At 47.3% G+C, this 18,349-nt stretch overlaps 3 protein-coding genes across 3 annotated transcripts; 1 reads left to right on the top strand and 2 right to left on the bottom strand.

The window, feature by feature from the left end:
- Window positions 1–1,226: 1,226 nt before the first annotated feature.
- On the top strand, window positions 1,227–11,860 carry GGS25DRAFT_526075 (uncharacterized protein; the record flags this gene model as incomplete). Its single annotated transcript, XM_049264911.1, has 13 exons — window positions 1,227–1,582; window positions 1,636–3,458; window positions 3,515–4,671; window positions 4,731–4,833; window positions 4,917–5,091; window positions 5,147–5,498; window positions 5,579–8,806; window positions 8,905–9,301; window positions 9,446–9,849; window positions 9,904–9,997; window positions 10,062–10,188; window positions 10,272–10,905; window positions 10,976–11,860. The coding sequence occupies 13 exons, from the start codon at window positions 1,227–1,229 to the stop codon at window positions 11,858–11,860; spliced, it is 9,735 nt and encodes a 3,244-aa protein (XP_049112109.1).
- A 985-nt stretch (window positions 11,861–12,845) lies between these two features.
- On the bottom strand, window positions 12,846–15,953 carry GGS25DRAFT_528021 (FAD-NAD(P)-binding-domain-containing protein; the record flags this gene model as incomplete). Its single annotated transcript, XM_049265140.1, has 2 exons — window positions 12,846–15,324; window positions 15,748–15,953. The coding sequence occupies 2 exons, from the start codon at window positions 15,951–15,953 to the stop codon at window positions 12,846–12,848; spliced, it is 2,685 nt and encodes an 894-aa protein (XP_049112108.1).
- A 305-nt stretch (window positions 15,954–16,258) lies between these two features.
- GGS25DRAFT_78711 (uncharacterized protein) lies at window positions 16,259–18,221 on the bottom strand. The gene has a single exon (XM_049266014.1). It carries the CDS (start codon window positions 18,064–18,066, stop codon window positions 16,564–16,566), a length of 1,503 nt encoding a protein of 500 aa, XP_049112107.1. The 5' UTR covers window positions 18,067–18,221; the 3' UTR covers window positions 16,259–16,563.
- Between the last annotated feature and the right edge of the window lie 128 nt (window positions 18,222–18,349).

Here is an 18,349-nt window from a genome sequence, read left to right as displayed (position 1 = left end):
GACGCCACTACAGATACCTACTATCTAGATATGGATGCAGCTACCCATGTCTCAGGCATATGAGTAGGTATCTACATGTATTCTGATCAATCACCTTTTCTCTCCAGCATCTTGGCGTCAGAAGAGGGCAACCAAAACGTTGAAACGGGTTTCTCGTGTCAAAGCCCTAATAACTACAGAAAAGAGGGGGACACGAGAGTAATGTAGAAGTCTTGGTAAAATTAACCAGGCATAAACGGCTACGCTCGAGGTTCTGAATACATCAGATGTTGAGTCAATCAATTTTAAGAAGACTTCTGGAGGTACTACATATATGTACTATGTATGTACATGTTAATTTATTTACATTGTAATGGGCGTCGTTTGCAAGCCTCATCATTGGGATATGCCTATACGCATGCATGTATCCCCATAGTAGTACATATATGTATCTACCAACTGTATTACATCAATGATGTATGTATATATTCATACTTACCTATTAGACACATATAGCGTTGAATATTACATACATAGGGTATATAAGTATAACCACCTCAGGTAAGTGCTCAATGATGTTGGTACATACGTACATAGTAGGGTAGTAATGACTTATCATATTAATAGTATGCATGTAGGTAGGAGCGACCTGTTTACATACTACGGTATTGACCAATTAAAGGCAGTTTAAATATTGGGCTTTGGGGTTTTAGGTGTAACTGCCTTGCTGCCTGCAGCTGAAACGGACGCTGGGCCAATACCACCAGACCTCCAGCTACTAGTATGTACTTTGTTAGTACATGTAGCCTCGTGTCGGTTGCCTCATTTGCCTCCCCTCCCGATGCCAGCTTCCCGTCACGGCGCCTATCCAAACAAATGTTTCAAAGTAAATCATTTATCTTTATAGAATTTGCCATCTTGCCATGTGGTTCCACTCGACTGAACGACTCCAGACACTGCATATCTCTACCTACAACTCACCAACATGTCCATCTACATCATTATCATTTGAATCCTCAGCCTATTCGCCCATATCCATATCCTCATCTACCGAAATCTAGCATAATCCGATTATTTTCAACGATCCGGTAGAGTAGTACCCCCCTCACCCTAACCTTTAATCTTTTCATTCAACAGCCCTCGACTGTCTCCCCAAGTTATTTTTCATAGTTTCTACAACTTTTCCATAGCAGAGAAAACACAGTAGTTTAACTTGAATTTTTATCCATGGCAAATTACTCACGGCGATGGAATTCGAAGAACTGCAAACCCCGATGAGGGTTCTCCAAAGTATATTTCATCATATTGCACTACCCGCAAAGCTACCATCTGGCTCCGAATCTTATATCGACGAGATAGAACTTGGAATATTGGATCGCCTTATCATTGCCGTCAAACATATGAGAGATGTACAGCCGTACGTCAGTTGGCAAATTTGGGACTCTATCCGGAGGACGCTTTTGTTCTGCAAGACGCTTCATATGAGTCGGAGGCTGGAGAGAAGCCAGTTGATCTCCCATCTCAGAGGACTTGGCAACTCAGACCTGGTCATACTCCATGTAAAAGCTCAAAATGCAGGGGTACTGATTCACAAACCAACAGAGTAAGTTTTTATAACCCGCACAATAGAATACCTTACTCATGAAATATCTACAGCCTAGAGTTTCGCGGAAATATCCTATTTGAAACCTTCGAAGCCTCACCAAAGCGTGAAGATGTTTTAGCATCGCAAACTCTTTCATGGAAATTTCCGGGAACAGCTGTCTTAGTACCTTGTTCAGTGTTTTACGAAGACTCCTTTCTTGAAAATCTCTCCGCCTTCCTCGAGCAATCTTCTGTCGAGTCGACTCAAAAGTTCTCTGAATATATCACCAAGGCAGGACGTGCGGTAGCAGAGGACAGAGAAACCCCTGATCCAGCTTTGATTACATCATTCTTCACGGCATTCCTTGAGGCCAATGGGAGGCGCATCTCACCAAAGGTACTCTCCAAAAGAGTCAAAGACGATGTTTGTTGGTTTGACCGTGAGTCTCCCTGGAGAAGGCTTCCTTATTGGCTTGTTTTGCGTGTTTCCATTGCACGTTACTTGGCTTTAATGATGGGCGGAATACATGGCAGAATTCAATACAAATTTCTCATGTGCCTGGTTCACGGGATAGTCCTCAATGACACTCATGATGCCATCGATCTAGAGGATCAGGACTTCCTCAAGAGAAAGCTATGCAGACGTCTCTATAAACTTGACAGGGATTGCCTGGGACATTCAAAGGATATTCAAGAATCATGCAAACAGTTGACCGAGGCCTTGATGCCTCAGTTAAACCGTATAATTGGAGCCAGTTCCACCAGAATTGCCAGTGCATGGGATAAAGAACAGCCAAAGATAACTAGAGTCATCCCGCCATTACCTAGACGCGCAAAATCGGAAGATCAACGATTGAGTCTCACACTGAGCCGCGGTTACCTGGACCAGGCTAGAAACAGGTTCCGAGATGCAGACTTATACAGACGGCCACAAACTTACTCCAACGCACATCAGTCTAAGGTACATATTCAAGCCTTCGGGAACAAACTCCTTGGTCTGTTTGATGAAGAAAAGCAGATTCGCGATACTGTGGATAACATGGGCACAAGTCCCTTGAGCTTGTCGGCACGAGTCCGGAAACTACACGCAGCTATTCTTCATTATATCGATAAAATCGAGGGCCTTTACGATAATAATGCTGAACAAAAGTCCAATATGATCATAACGGTGATGGAAATGTGGAAATCCCTCGACGATATTGCCTGTACCTTGTTTCCCATCTTGTATGACTTCCATCCCGTTTTTACCCCACGGTTGATGGAAGTCCTTCATCTCCCTCTCGTCCCCGATGTTGCTCGAGTACGGAACGTCCAATCGTATATTCAAAGTCGCATCACTAGATGTGGTGGAACCAGGAGCACTTTATTTGATGATCCCGGAAGGGGGTGCTTTGCAGACAGATACTTTGATGATTCGCCTGGTGCGGCCGCGGTAGCAAACCTCCTTGCCGAGATACAAGCGACCTCCGCATCGCAACGAGAGGAGAAGGAAAAGGAATGGCGGGAATTGAATGGTGAATATGAGCGACTAACGAAGCAGTTTGAGTCGGCGACATGCATTTACGTTCCACAGTTCGATAGCGATTACCCAGTTCATAACCCTCATTCTTGTCCAAAGTGCCAACTTGATAACCAAAGGTCTAGAATGGTAATCAGAGCCTTCGAGTCCCCATTACCTGAGGATCCCATCATGGCGAAGGCCGTGGTGTTTGAACTCAGATGCCCAGAGACGCTTGCTGCTTATCGAGATGCTACGTGGGCAATCTTGTATCGAGTTGCAAAGGAAGATCAGGGGCCAGGAGTCAACCCAAAGATATGCCTTCAAGAATACGTGGGGCTGCAGCCATATTCTAAAGTACCCGGAACCATATCACTTGCGTCAACGATCAAACCCTGTAAGCGTTTGACTCCCTATGTTCTTTATGTAAGCAGTTTCACTAATATCGTGTAGTCATGATGACACATTACAAAATAAGGAAAAGGTTTCCTGTTGAGCTAAGTCAAGTATGTCTCCCAAATGGACTGAACCGCTATCTTGGATACTTCGATAAGGCTACCCAATCATGGCCTGGTCGTGAGAGAGTACCATTCACCTTCGAGCACCACTGCAAATTGATGTTACCCAAAGGATCACCATTTTCAACGCTCTTTGAATCTCCAAGCTTCAACGTTTACGGGAATGGCCCATCTTCTTATGAAATTACGGCATCTTATTCATCTTGCCCCCCTGGCATCAATCCGCATGAGTACATGGGCTTCCAATCTCTCCTATCTGGCAAGCGTCGACGCTGGCTCACCATTTTGACGGAGCTTGGGTCATCTAATATCAATTTGTCTACCCAAATGGCCGTGCTTCTCTTTGATCACCTGATACACCAGACCGGAGCAGTTGACACTGGTGAGGAACTCTTTGGATCTATACACTACGTTTTCCGTGATCCGTCCTTCTGTGAAGCCATATTGCGTCAACTCCGGGTGAAACTGGATGGGATTGCCTCCAACTGGCGTGAAACGCACTTGATGGAAATCGTCATCATGTTAGCATTGCGGGTCGCCTCATTTACAGCCTTATTCACGGATACCATTTACTTGTCTAAGATTGCCTCCAGTCTTATCCTTGATGCGAGGAGATGTACTCTAGAGTGGGTAGATGCATTGAAGACGGCTCAGAACTGTCAATCGTACCTACTATGGGCTGCACTCCTTTGTAAGAGAACATTTGCCTCTCATGAGATGGCAATAAATCAAGACTTCGAAATGAGTGAGTTGCCTACATTCCTGAAATGTAGTGTAGCTGTCTACGATAATATCCCTGATAACATTGACTCTCTGGGGCCGATATTGAAGAAGACCTACATTCGCGACTTAAGAATGATGTACAATTTGAAAAATCATATACGCCGATCATTCAACCTATCTGGAAACGTCGCTATACTCAGCTTTCTACAAAATTCGTGGCCAGGGGCCAAATCTAAATTCATTAACTCCATCACATTCGAGACTGATGACTGGATGCAAATTGAATTGAACGATTTCAATGACAGAATTGATGTCATCAAGTTCAACTACATTTTTGGTATTTTGCTGATAAATGGCGAGCCACTGGGTGTAAGTGTTCTTCAGGCATATGAACCCCCTATACGTTTTGCTAATCACTGTCCATGCAGAAACTACCTACCGACCCTAAAAGTACCATCATCCTAGAGGAACTGTTTGGAAGCCAGACAAGCCTCATGAGACACCCATCCAATAGTCCTGGAATGACACATGGTGAGTATCCATGTCCTTCCCTTCTCCAATAGCTCGATTCAGCCAAAGTGGGGGACCCGTCACTAATATATGATATGATTTAGTGTTGGATTTCAAAAAGGAAGGGTACGAAACTCATATTGGATACGACGATGGAAAGCTCATCATCCGCGCCATCAAAGGCACACAAGTTCTAGAGCTTATCCCAAGAGAAGTATTCCGCAACGACAGTGATTTTGACCTCCCTGCGCCTTTATTAGACAATTGCATCCACTGGCTGTAAGTCATGATAAATAATTCCTCAAAATCGTTTCGACGCTGAAATGAGATATAGCGATATTGTATCCGGGATTCTCGAAATCCGTCCCAAAACCAAAAACATATGGCGTTCACATCCGCAGAACTGGAAGTTGGATATAGCAACATCTATATGTTCACGATTCACTCCATATACCAGAATAAAAGAGACACTGGTGGATCCCTACTGTCCATTGTTCAAGCGCGTGTCGAACATCTTCTCCTGGTTCGAGAAGCCTATGCATTTGACTATCTATCAGCCAGGTATCCGCTATTCGCTCACTGTCGACATGCCACGTATGATCTTAAGATGGTTTGTGAACCCAAAATCGCTGCTGCAATGTCAGCATTTACGAGCTGAGATTGATCCATCTCAATGTATTGGCACAGTATGTAACCCCCTGGAACTATATCTAACATTAACACTTAAAATCGTTCGTTTGGGATGAAGACTAAGCTGTATATCTAGTGGTATGGATTTGATAGCAAACTAGTCTGTCGCGGTCTTATGGATCCTCAAGAGCAGTTTGTGCTTGTACCGCTAGGACCTCTCAAAGCGAGAAAAAGAGGATGCCACATTCAGGTGTGTGCCCAATTGTCAGATACATCATCGACAGTCGTTTATCGCCGCTTCAAAGTAAACAAGACTCTTGGCCGGATTGATTGTGCTGCTGAGCCTGGGTTGGTCTACAAAAAAGCAGAGATACACGCCCTCACTTCTTTCCTCTTGCCAGACCCGCTTACAGGCCTGACTGGAATTGAGAGTTCTTTGGCCATCTTAAATTCTGGAATATCTCAACCGTGGTCACCCTTAACTGTCCTTCCCTCTACCATTTTATCCTCGATTTCAAGGCTTTCTCCAAAACGGGAATATTATCCCGAAAAGTCTAAAGTAATGAAGAAGGAAATATGGGATCATCGGCTCCCCACGATGATCCAGCGGGAAGAGTTCAGTATTCTAGTAGATCAAATTGTCTCGCAATCTACCAGATTAGCCCAGTTTCACTCACAAAAGATGGAACCGGTGGAGTTCCCCTCATCTGGAGATACCCATCTGAACATTCGCGCCCTTCATCGACGTCGCCTACACGAGAGATCCAATAACTACGACTTGGTAATTAAGAAGCCACAAGACCAAATATACGAATCCAGACATTTTCCTAACAATATGAGTTTGAGATACTCTAATGTTCTGGAGGCAGTCAGTCTAATACGCAACAAGCCTGTATTCATGTCTACCATACGAGATCTCGCACTGAACCTTTCACAGTCCCTTGATATCAAGGGTTACCAACAAACCTTTGAGAGGATTACTCTTCAAGACCGTCTCGATGTTGATATTCGGCATGAATGGGGCCCTTTGGTGAACATGGTGAAAGACATGCAGGATCAGTATAAGCTCATGTTCTTCATTGGCATACTCTCGTTCCGGTCTGATGCCAATATGCCCTTAATTCGAATATTAATTGCATTTGCACAATGGGATATGCTGAAATCTTTAGTTCTCCCTGATTGTGTAGAGTACCATAGTTTCCGACCAGGCCAAGCACCACAACTCGACGTGCTTGTTAAGCTTATCGAGCCCTTCCAAGCACCCCCTCCACAAGATCCACCTCTGATGGAATATGCGAGCAGCAGGGAGCAACGGAAGCGGTGGCAAGCTAGAACTACACACTACCAGAACGCAAATGCAGACTGTAAAGACTTTGCGCAGTGCCTGATATCTGAGTGGCCTACCCCCAGCCCAAGCGGAAAGAATTTCAACCCTGATGCCAATCATGATTTTCTGTTAGACTTGCCTGCGGCTCTGGAGAATGTGCGTCGTGAGTGGGATATATTATACCGCAATTACAAATTCTGTATGCATCTTGAAGAAGTTCAGAAGGTTTTGGATCAAAGACATTCGGATATCAAGTTCCAAAAGCCTGCTTTTGTGCCATCTGATTTAACATTTCCCATTCAACAACCAGGCTATGATCTTCCTGGTCTTGGAAGCCAATTGATGAGAGTTTCTATTTCCAAGTTCACACAAGCCCTCGCCAAAAGATACTCGAATCCACGTGGAAAGAAAGCCCAGCTACATATAGCCTCTGATAATGGCACTTCGACGTGGCCTTCGCAGCAGTTGAAACAAATTATTTGGGAATTATCTACATCAAAATCAGCTATAAAACAGAGATACGCCAGTGATTTGAATGAAAGTTTGGCTGTCTTGAAAAGTCGTAACTCGCGAATAGCAACGGTCATGGCATCACCTCGGCATACAAGTCACTATACAGTTCTTGAACTTCAAAAGCTCATTCGGGATCTCTTCAAAGAGATTGAATCAGCACTACAACAGCCGACTGCTACGCATTCTTGGCGACAGATCACTTGGCTGCAAAAGGGGCAGCTGTGGCCTGCCATATCCCCGGTCGCCCTACTCGAACAAATTCGATCGACGGCAAACTGCTCGTTCGGTAGTGGAATGAAAGAAACTATTCTTCACTTTGCTTTATCAATAACAAACCTTCAAAGAGAAATGCGTCTACAATCTTATTTGCTGTCGAAAGAAAATGCTCGCTACGAAGAAGAGCTAGCGAACTTGGGCCATCATAACTGGCGCGTGGAAGATTACCCAGACTGGCTCTTGCTCGAAGTTGAATCCGATTTACTCATTCGCGAAACTCAAGTTGAAGTCGCATTGGCCATCACAAATCCAGAGTCCAGGGCCAACAGTGTACTTCAGTTGAACATGGGTGAGGGCAAAACTTCGTGCATTATTCCCATGGTTGCGGTACTCCTTGCGAATGGCAGAAACCTCGTAAGAGTCTCTGTTCCCAAAGCTCTATTGCAACAGACAGCTCAACTACTTCATGGACGTCTGGGCGGACTCGTTGGCAGAGAAACATGCCACGTACCGTTCTCTCGAAAAACTTCCACAAAAGAAGACCACATAAAGTTATTCCAGAGAATTCATCGCGATATTCAGAAAAGGCAAGGCGTTATGCTCTGCCTTCCAGAACATCAAATGTCGTTCATGCTCAGCGGCCTCCAACGTGTTCTGGATCAGCAAATTCCAGAAGCCAGCTTGATGATTCGAGTTCAAAAATGGCTCCAGTTGTATGCTCGAGATGTGTTGGATGAGTCTGACCATACACTAGCAGTCAAAACGCAACTTATTTACCCCTCTGGATCACAAATGACCGTCGATGGACATCCTCATCGATGGCAAGTTGCCGAGCAACTTTTAACCCTCATGACTCTGCATCTGGATGATCTTGCCGTTAGATATCCCCACTCTATCGAGGTTGTCAAACGTCCACAGGGTGGTTTTCCTTTCATTTTCTTCCTTCGGCCAGATGTGGAGAATGAATTGATGAGACGCCTCAGATATGATGTCTGTATGGGTGAAAGAGGTATAATCCCAATTGACTCGCTTGAGCCTGCTGACCGTTCAGCCATCAAAGAATTTTTATCTGGCGGTAAAATCCAAGATTCCATCCTAGACCGCATCAATCGCCTATGTCCTGATCGGCCCCACGTCAAAAAGACGGTTTATCTGCTTCGAGGACTATTCGTCCACCGGATTCTGTTAATGGTTCTCAAAAAGAGATACGGCGTCCAATATGGTCTTCACCCCCTTAGAGATCCCGTGGCGGTCCCCTTTCACGCAAAGGGGGTTCCAAGTGAGCAGTCTGAGTTTGGACATGTTGATGTGAGTAATTTCAGCGCGAGAGTTGTTGATTCAATAACTATTGTACATGGTACTTTGTTGTTGAGATATATATATATATGCTAACATGGATATGATAGGTGGCCATCCTTCTGACAGCGTTATCCTTTTATTACCGTGGTATCAGTGTAGAGCAAACCCGACAGGCCTTGGAAGCTGTTTTGAAATCTGACGACCCTGCTGCCGAATATGATAAGTGGATAGAAGACGACGACTTCCCAATGTATCTCAGTGATTGGCATTCAGTCAACACTGACGACTCACGGCAATTGACTCAAATTTGGGGGTTTGTACGCTACAAAGTTTCTGTCATCGATTACTTTATGAACAACTTTGTGTTTCCAAAACACGCGAAGCAGTTCAGGATTCGATTGCAGTCCAATGGTTGGGATATACCTTTATTCAACGTGCAGCATGATAACGGAACCAATAGCAAGACACTGAGCACACGCAGAGCATTAACCACTGGGTTTTCTGGTAAGTACCTATCTAATCAATATCATCACCTTCCCCGAGAGCCATCCCTACTAGGTATTCACCAAGTCAGCACTCCTCCTTTAATCGTTCTTGGGAATAGGTAAAAGCTTTGGATGAAGCCCCACTGATATCCTCCCCTCATAGGCACAAATGACATCAAACCACTGCTGCCCTTGACCATTCGACAAGATGACTTGCCATCATTGGCACACACAAACGCAGAGGTTCTTACATATTTGCTACAGCCACGGTCTAGAAATTACGAAATAATGGTTGATTCATATCAGAAACGGATCGATGAAGATCAATTCTTAAATGTGTTGAAACGACATGACATTCGCATTCTCATAGACTCTGGGGCACAAATTCTTGAGAAGTCTAACAGAGAGCTTGCCGAAACATGGTTGAAGGTAGATGGCCGAGCGACTGTGGCATTATATTTTGATGGCGATAGCCCCTGGATCCTCTCCAAGCAAGGTGCGAGAACACCGTTGCTGGCTTCACCATATGCGGACAATCTTAATGAGGTTCTCGTATATCTAGACGAGGTATATTTATAGCACCCTGAAATTTTCAAAGAAATGAAACTCACACCCCCTTAGGCTCATACACGAGGAACAGACCTCAAATTTGGACGAACAGCTCGTGCTGCTCTTACTTTAGGATTAGGCCAGACTAAGGATCATACTGTACAAGGTACGTACATAACAAACTCGATGTGTTCAGGATTTATCAAGACCATCAAACTGATTTTAATCAGCTGCGATGAGATTACGTCAGTTAGGCACGACGCAATCCGTGGTATTCTTCGCTCCGCCTGAAGTCAACCAGAGCATTCGAGACTTGTGTAATAAAAGAGAACATGAGAAAGTATCCTCTTATGACGTGTAAGTTATAGCATGTTTTTACTGTCTGAATGCATCTGTCACCCATATCTACTACATATGTAAATACACTAACGACGTCCTAGAATCCGCTGGCTTATCAACAACACATGCGATGGGATTGAACAGCTGCAGCCGCTATATTACTCCCAAGGCATAGACTTCTGTAACCGAATGCAAGCAGCAGACGACTTCCCAGACTTTTTGAAGGATGATGATGACAGGTCGGGATTCATTGACGCTATCAGGCATAAGGAACGACAGAGCTTACAACAGCTCTACGGGCCTCATGCTAAAGCTAAAGTTGATGTGTCACTGAAATCCAATCCTCAAGTTGCGGGATTCGTCCGAGAGCTTGAGAATCGGAAGAAATCTTTCCAAGACACTGGCCAGGCTGTTCATGCCTCGGCCCTGCAGGAAGTTGAACAGGAGAGAGAGACGGAAATAGAAGTTGAGGCTGTTCGACAAGTTAAAAAGCCAATTCCATGCACACCTCTGAAGTTCCCTGGCCTACACAGAGATCTGGAAACGTTTGCTAGAACAGGAAGGCTTGGTGCTGACTCGCACACCTTCGTCCATATACTGCAGGCTCTCTCAAAAACCGCGCTAGGAAAAAAGTACAAAATCAACCACGGGAAGAGTTCATCGCAGCTATTCGTTTCATCCGAGTTTGAACGGACCGTGAAGCTGGTATTTGAGTCAGCTAACGATAACTTTCTGGTACTGTTTCTCTGCCTTTGTCCAAAGGTTTACCTTAGATACGTAGTATATTGCTAACACTCCTTAACAGCGTCCTGTACAATGGATCCTCTACACTGCGTCCCCAGAGGTGGCGGTGGTGGTGACGCCCGAAGAAGCTGAGCTCCTAATCCCAATTCTCCGAGAAACGCAGAGGAGTCGAAGAGGCTGCATAAGCCATCTCATGACCTACGCAGCACCAGTCACCAGACGCATGATGCACTTCAACCAATTAAAGTATTTTGCCATGCCGCCTCTCCCCGAAGATTGGAATCCATCCGAGTGGCTCACCACCGAGCTTGGATACTTTGCAGGGAGGTTGTACTTCGATTGGTCTGAGTATGGTAGCATATGCAGGTTCCTCGGCATTGACGTATCGGCACCAGGGGTTGATGAGCTCGACAGCTCAGAGGTAGACACGGCCGAGCCACAATCCACCTCTGCCAAAGATCAAAGCACCGAGGCATTTTCCGCCCCATCTGATTCATCGGATGCCGCTGCCAAAAAGTGTCAACTGTCCAGTTATCAGTCCAAACTTACATCGAAGCCTTACACTTTCACGCAGGAGTATCTAGCCGTTCGTCGGCGGGGACAGGACTTCACCCACACTCCCATGGGATTCTTGTGCAGTGGCAAATTGTTGAACCAGTCCAGTCCATTCTTCCGCACTGAAGACACGGCGCGGCCGGTGGGCCTAGTCCCCATGGGTGGGGCGCAAGGCGACGACGCTGACGAGGAGTATGCCGAAGAGGGATTGGAGTTGGGCAATCATGACCCTTCAGCGGAGGTTCTGGATGATGAAGTGCAAAGGGAGATTGAATACGATGAATCCGAATTGCAACGGGGTAATGATAGCGGGATACAGCTCTCCGACGACGAGAGTCAGCCCTCCGTCAGGCAGCAGAGAAAGATTCGTGCTGAGAAGAGGGCCACGTGAGGTGGATTTCTTTTTTCTTTTTTTTATCTTCGCTTGTCAGATGTTGGTGTGATTGTTATAGGATCTTGCTTGGCTTTTCTTTCCCTGCTTTGCTTGTCGCTTGGGTTTTACGAGTCGGTTTCTTTCACGCCTTTCGATCTTAGGGGTTGCATATAACTAGGTTAGGCTAATGTAATTGCCTAGGTTAGGAACTATGTAATGATTAATGAACGTTTCGTTTTCCATCTTAACTCTTACAGGTGAACAGGTACCCAAATTGATAGTTTAAGGTCATTACAATGGTTGAATGGAATTACCCCTATTCTAGTTCGGCGAGTGGTACTCCAAGTTTGGGGATGTGAGGGTAAGTACCTAGTAGGTATATGACTGTCAGATGTCTGGTTTATAGGTACATAGAGGAAGGGGAAGGTATTTGTACGTATCTTCTGACGACTCGTAGCTGTATTCAGTTGATACCTTGACTACAAGCTGGATTAGGATACCCCTTTAAAAGTGGGTATCCTGCAGCTCCCCTCCATTATCATTTTTATTTGTCGCATGCCCAAATCAAAATGTAATCAATTTGAAAAAAAAAAAAGTTTGTCACGCAAATAGCTGTGCGCTTATTTATACATGGGGACGCTCTCTAGACTCTGGGTTTATTTAAAGACTTGTTCAATGTTTGTTCCTTGCGAGCCCCTTTAATACATCGTTAGCCCTTTACCCCGCGGTTCGTGTGGGGCTTTCGAAATAGGGGTAATTGGGAGGTTTGTGATCTTGTAGGGAGTTGGAGGATCACTAGGGGGCTTTGTCATGAACATGGAACTCGAGTGTTTTTTTTTTTTTTTTTCCAGTCTATGAAGTCGTATGAGTATTAGGTATATTAACAATAACTACGTAGTCACTTCTTAATTAATAATAAGATCCAAGTACCTAGGTAGACAAAAACCAGCATAGCCAAGCCAAAGTTTTCCCCCAACTACTAGGTGGTGCCTATATCAATCAATCATATCCACAGCCCCCTCCCCTCCCGCCCATCCCGCGCCCCCTCCTCCCTCCCCCCAACCCAATACCTCAGCTCCTCCCGCACAACCCGCAGCAAACCCTCCCTCGTCTCCGGCGTGGCGAAAATATCCACCACCTCCCTCAGCATGGCCGGCACGTCCACCAGCTTGAACGCGCCCCCGCTCCTCCTCCTCCCCCTGCTGCTCTTCTCCGCGCCGCGCGCCGCAGACGCGCCCGCCGGCACCCTGCCCCGCGAAACGCAGTCCACCGCCTCGACGACCAGCTGCGCGGCGAGCGCGCGGCACCCGAGCATCGCCGTGCACGCGCACGGGGCGCCCGCGATGCCCCGGTCGCGGCGCGCGATCAGCCGGTCGCGGCGCGGGGACGCCGGGTCGAGGAGCGTGAGGCTGTAGCCGAAGCGCGTCTGCGCGCCGCCGTCCTGCCTGAGGAGGTCGCGGTAGTGAGGGGGCTGGCCGGGCCTCACCTGGCAGAGGAGGGGGAGGAGGTGCGGGGTGGCGCGGAGAGTGTCTGCGGCTTCGGCGCGGGGCCCGATGAGGAAGCCGGCGTCGAGGGAGTGCTGCTGCTGCTGCTGCTGCAGGCGCTGGGTGAAGAGGGGGTCGTTGAGGTCTTTGACGTGCTCGACGAGGACGCCGTACGTGTTGGGGGCGGCGGCGGTTATTAGCGCGGCTTGGGGGGGCCCGCCGTGGAGTTTGTGGTGCGGGGCGATGACGTGGGGGATCAGGGTGGACTCGAAGTAGTGGTAGCATTTCTCGTTGTCGGGGAGGTAGATGGATGTGTCGGGGGGGTCGATGAGGAATACGAATGGCATGTGGCCCTGGGCGAGAAGCTTGGGCACGAGGTCCATCATGATGACTGTGGAGAAGAGGTCGCGGTCGACGAACAGCGCTATTTGGAGAGGCTTGCTAGGCGGTAGGCCAACCAGGCCATCAGCGATCTGCGAGGCGTGTTTCGCGATCCTGCCGATATCGTCCACGAAATGATAGGTTCCACGAGTGAGCGAGCCGATGGCGTAGAGATCCGGGCCGGCTTTGTGGTCTGCGAAGCCGACCTTGATGCCGCCCAGCTGGTCGGGCTCTACGAGGTCTTTCCGGATCATTCGTCTAATAAGAGGCGATTCTAGCTGTATAACGCTGATGTCGTGTTCCAGTCTCGCAGCCTGCACGATGCAGTCGACGCCGATGCGGCTTTCCTGCCCCATCAGAAATGTTCCCCTTTTGTTGCCGACGCCCTCGTCCTTGATGACCTTGAAGTTGTCTCTTTTAGCGAGGTCGAGTAGAACCACCGCGGCATAAAATGGCATAGTCTCCTGGCATATCGCCCTCCAGGCCGGATGCTGTTCCAAGATCTCGGTACTCCCCGTCAACGCCGCGCGGTTCCACACTCTTTCGGCAATAGGTTTCAGTGCATCGAGGATATCCTGCGTTCTGACGCCACTAGCAGCCAAACTACTAATCTCGTCGTTTGTCTTCTGACGCACTACCACGTTACTCCTCTCGCGTGCGTTCGTTTCCAGAGGGGGTATATTCATGGCGTTGGCTCGAAGGAACATGTGATCGAGCTGGTTGAGCAGCTGCTCCAGGGTTACGTCCCCCTTTTCCAAGCCACGCACCAGCGTGTGGATAGTGTAGGTCAGCGGGTAGCTCCGCGGGTAGCCCTCCACGCGTGGGAAGCGTCCGTCGGGACTCATCATTACTATCGGCCCCTCGTGATGGCACTCGTACAGCTTTGTCACTACGTCCATGGCCGAGGAGCCAGTGCCCACCACCCCTACCGCAGCGTCATTTGGAATCGCGCCGATCTTTTTCGCGGGCCAGTTGCTGGGGAAGTTACTCTGCTCACCGTTGAGGTAGGTAGTCTTTTTTGCCAGAAAGGTACCCAGCGCCAGCACCACCTTTTTCGCATACACCGAGCACCCGTCTGGAAACGCGACTCTGTACACGAAGGCGTCTTCTCCCCCAAGCTGACAGCGACTCAGATCCACGGCCTCGCGGTGAATTAAGCGGAAGTCCACGATGAGGTCCCAGGCTTTCTGGTTGATGTTCCGCAGCGTGTCGCGCAGGTATCGGCCGTACACCTCTCTGTCGCTGTAGTCCCCCCCTTTTCCATCCTCGTACATTTTACTCTTCTTCCAGTCTATGAAGTCGTTGGGTTTGCCGTGGATCAGGGACATAGTGTCGTCGCGCCGGTTCAGGATGGTGCCGTCCGTGTTCGAGGAGTACGTGTTCCCCTGGCCGGGTTCGTCTCCTGCCTCCACCATCACTAGGCTATCTAGCGACCAGCCGTCCTTGGATTTGTCTAGCACGGACTGCGCAACTGCGAGGCCGGCGGGTCCGGTGCCGACGATGAGGACATCGGCGACTTCTATTTTCTGCAGGCACTTCTCGCATGGGTTGTCGTGGTCGGTGTATATTGAAGTCCGGTGACTTGACATTTCTATATGCATTGGTCTTTTGGTCGAACTGTCGAGCAGGTGTTGAATTGTTCTTGCCAATGAAGGAGCTCGACGGTCTATTTAACATGGATTTGCTACGGTAAGTTCTATGACTCTAATCTTCAAGATGGGATGAAAATGCATTATACAAGCATTTAAGGCCAAGTCACGCATCATCATGTAGGTTAGCACGATATGTTGGAAGCCATGACACAGGCACTTCCACTGCTGCGATCAATAATGAATCACTGCCAATATGGCAATTTACAAAGCACGTTTTTCATATTCAGACATTTATAAGTGCTTAACTACTATTTTTGTATATATAAAAGATTTTTATCTAAACAGCTAACTATTCCACTTGATCGGTGATTATAAAACAGATAAACATACTACCTAGTATATATACTAAGATAGGTAGATATACTCAATGGTCTATCATGGTTTGAACAGCATAACAACGATGCCAGTGATAGAGATCAGCATAGCGATGAAGATCTTCTGCGCGATAGATGCCGCGTTGAAGCCACCTGCATTTGCAACTTGCAGCGCCTGGCCCGTCGCGGCTGTGGGCTCGCCCTTTACAATTGCGGCGAGGGCAATGATGATGAGAGTCACCAGGACGAGGCGAGGGACGATGTAGCCAATGGCAGACATTTTGGATGTTTTGGTTGGGGTTTGGTAATGTCCTAAAGGAGCTTTTTGTAGTGTTTGAAGAGTGAAGAGTTGATAGTTGAGAGTGAAGAGTGAAGAGTTGAGAGAGTAGTCTATGACTTGGGTTTGGAGTGTGTGGATGCTTCTTCTAATTTTTCTGGAATCTACGCTGCATGTATCGACATATATATACCTGGGAGTTGGCTGTACTTGTTTTTTTTTCTTTCGAAATATGATAGCATGTTGTTTTTCTTAGGTCTGCTTTATACAATGACGTTGTATGGAATTAAAGAAAAGCAATAAAGGATTGTTTGAAACATAGCATTGGTTGAAACAATCGCTTTAAAAGCCAAATCAACAATACCTACCTACGTAGTCGGTAGGTAGGTAGTATGTATATGATGTTAATTGTACCCGGAGGCTGGAGCTGGTTGCTCTAGGGGAGCCCACGTGACACCACCACCCCTTAACAAACTCAATTTTGAGATGCCCCCTCCAAAGTTTCACATCACGTGCTCGGTTCCCCCTATTCTGGTGGAGGGGGCATCACCTTCAAATAGTTGACCTTTGAGTCCGTCTAGTTTTTTCTCTTCGTCACTCCAATGCAATCTCCTCAACCACTTTGAGATGACCTTGACTCGTTCCACTGGAAATACCACGGAACAGAGAGACAGAGGAGGGTCAATGGGATGGCAATCACGAAGTAAACCCACGTTTCAGGTGCTCGACTATCTGACAACTCTTGTACGTTCATCCCAAAAAGACTTGCAACAAGCGTCATGGGAACGAAGAAGAAAGCCAAATATGTGATTACGGTTGCTCGATGTGCGTTCACCAGACTCCGTTGAGCTTCCCAGATCGACATGGTGTTCATGGCGATGGCGATGTTCTCGTTACACTTTTGAGATAGTGTTTCGGCTTTGTCACGGAGGTGTCGAAAGTCGCGTTGGAGAGAAGTTGCCATATCTGACACATTTACACCTGATCCAACTGGCCTACAGGCTGGCCACCGTGGTAGATTATCACTGTCGCCCCACCCATCGAGGAAGTCAATGGCTTCCGTAAAGTAGAGTATAGCGTGATCTAAGGCCAGCTTGTCTCGTTGTAGATACTCGGCGCGCTCATTTGCTAACGACGACAGACGGCTATGTTGACATTTCTGGACGAATGCGAGGAATTGTAGCCAGCAGAGAGCCGAGGTTTCTAGCATATCGGCGACAAAAGCGAGGGGTTCTTGTGGAGCGGATCTTCGAATATCTTCCGACATGGCTGTGTCTACTTCCGCTCTTGCGAGGAATGGATTCGGGTGGGAAATAAAGGCGTTGGAGTCCCAGTGCAGGGGATGTATTAAACTCATTGGATGGGAGGTGTTTAGAGGATAGAAGTACGCCCCGTACTGTGAAATGGGGGTCCAAGGGGGCGAAGCCAGTCGAGGACCACAATCCGTCATCAGAATACCAGACCATTGTGTGTTGTCCATTTGGTGCACGAGTAGTGATGCCGACTGCTGAACCGTGAAGAATAGATCTCCATGCAGACTGACTCCCCGGACTCTCTCCATCCCGTCAATTTGACCTTGTAGAAGATCTCTTATATAATCTACCGTGTTGCTTCCAAGTTTCTGTGCCATGTCCAGTCGGTTTTCCTTATCTGGGTAGAACCCTATGCTGATGAACTGGACAGTGAAAATGTTTGTGGGTCGAGACGGCAATGAACCTGGCCTAAATGATACTGGCGGATCAATGTGGCCCAAAAACAACTCGGGAGCGATGTTCAGTCGAGAGCCCAACAACTGGAGCAGGCAGGGGCGGGGAGTACCGCACACCACAACAATTTTGCCACGGTCATCCTCGTGAATCTTGTCTAAGGGAATAGACAGGTTATTGGGAGCCTTAGTAAGATCGCCTATGATTTTGCTGGACTGTACATAATCTCGCATGGGCATGGCAAAAGCCTCGTCAGGCCTAACAGAGATATGAAGCGTGTCGTACCGACTCCGATCAATGATCAATTTAGAGATAATGTTCGGGCCTTTTCCAAAGGATGAAATGGCTAGGCATTTTTGCACCTTGTCATTCCACTTGCTAATATTCGTATGAGGGCTGGCGGGATTCATATGGATTCCAATCGATTCGTATGAGGCACTAGGTTAGGGAATATGGTGAGATCTTTGGAGGGCTTTCTAATGAAACCACAGCCTTGTGGGCACTTCTATTTTAATGTTGGCTGCTAGATACCCGGGATGCAATGACGTACATATGCATACAGCTTTGTGGCATTGTACCGTTACCTATATCGGGGATATAGCCCCCACTTTCTGAATTCAGCATCTAAGATCGACGTACTTCGTATCTAGGGTACTACATAGGTAGGCTATGGTTCACCCTCTACCCCCCCCC

The sequence above is a fragment of the Hypoxylon fragiforme genome (assembly GCF_022984875.1).
Source record: "Hypoxylon fragiforme strain CBS 206.31 chromosome Unknown GGS25scaffold_10, whole genome shotgun sequence".
Classification (NCBI taxonomy): Eukaryota; Fungi; Ascomycota; class Sordariomycetes; order Xylariales; family Hypoxylaceae; genus Hypoxylon; species Hypoxylon fragiforme.
This window is presented reverse-complemented; position numbering and strand designations above follow the sequence as displayed.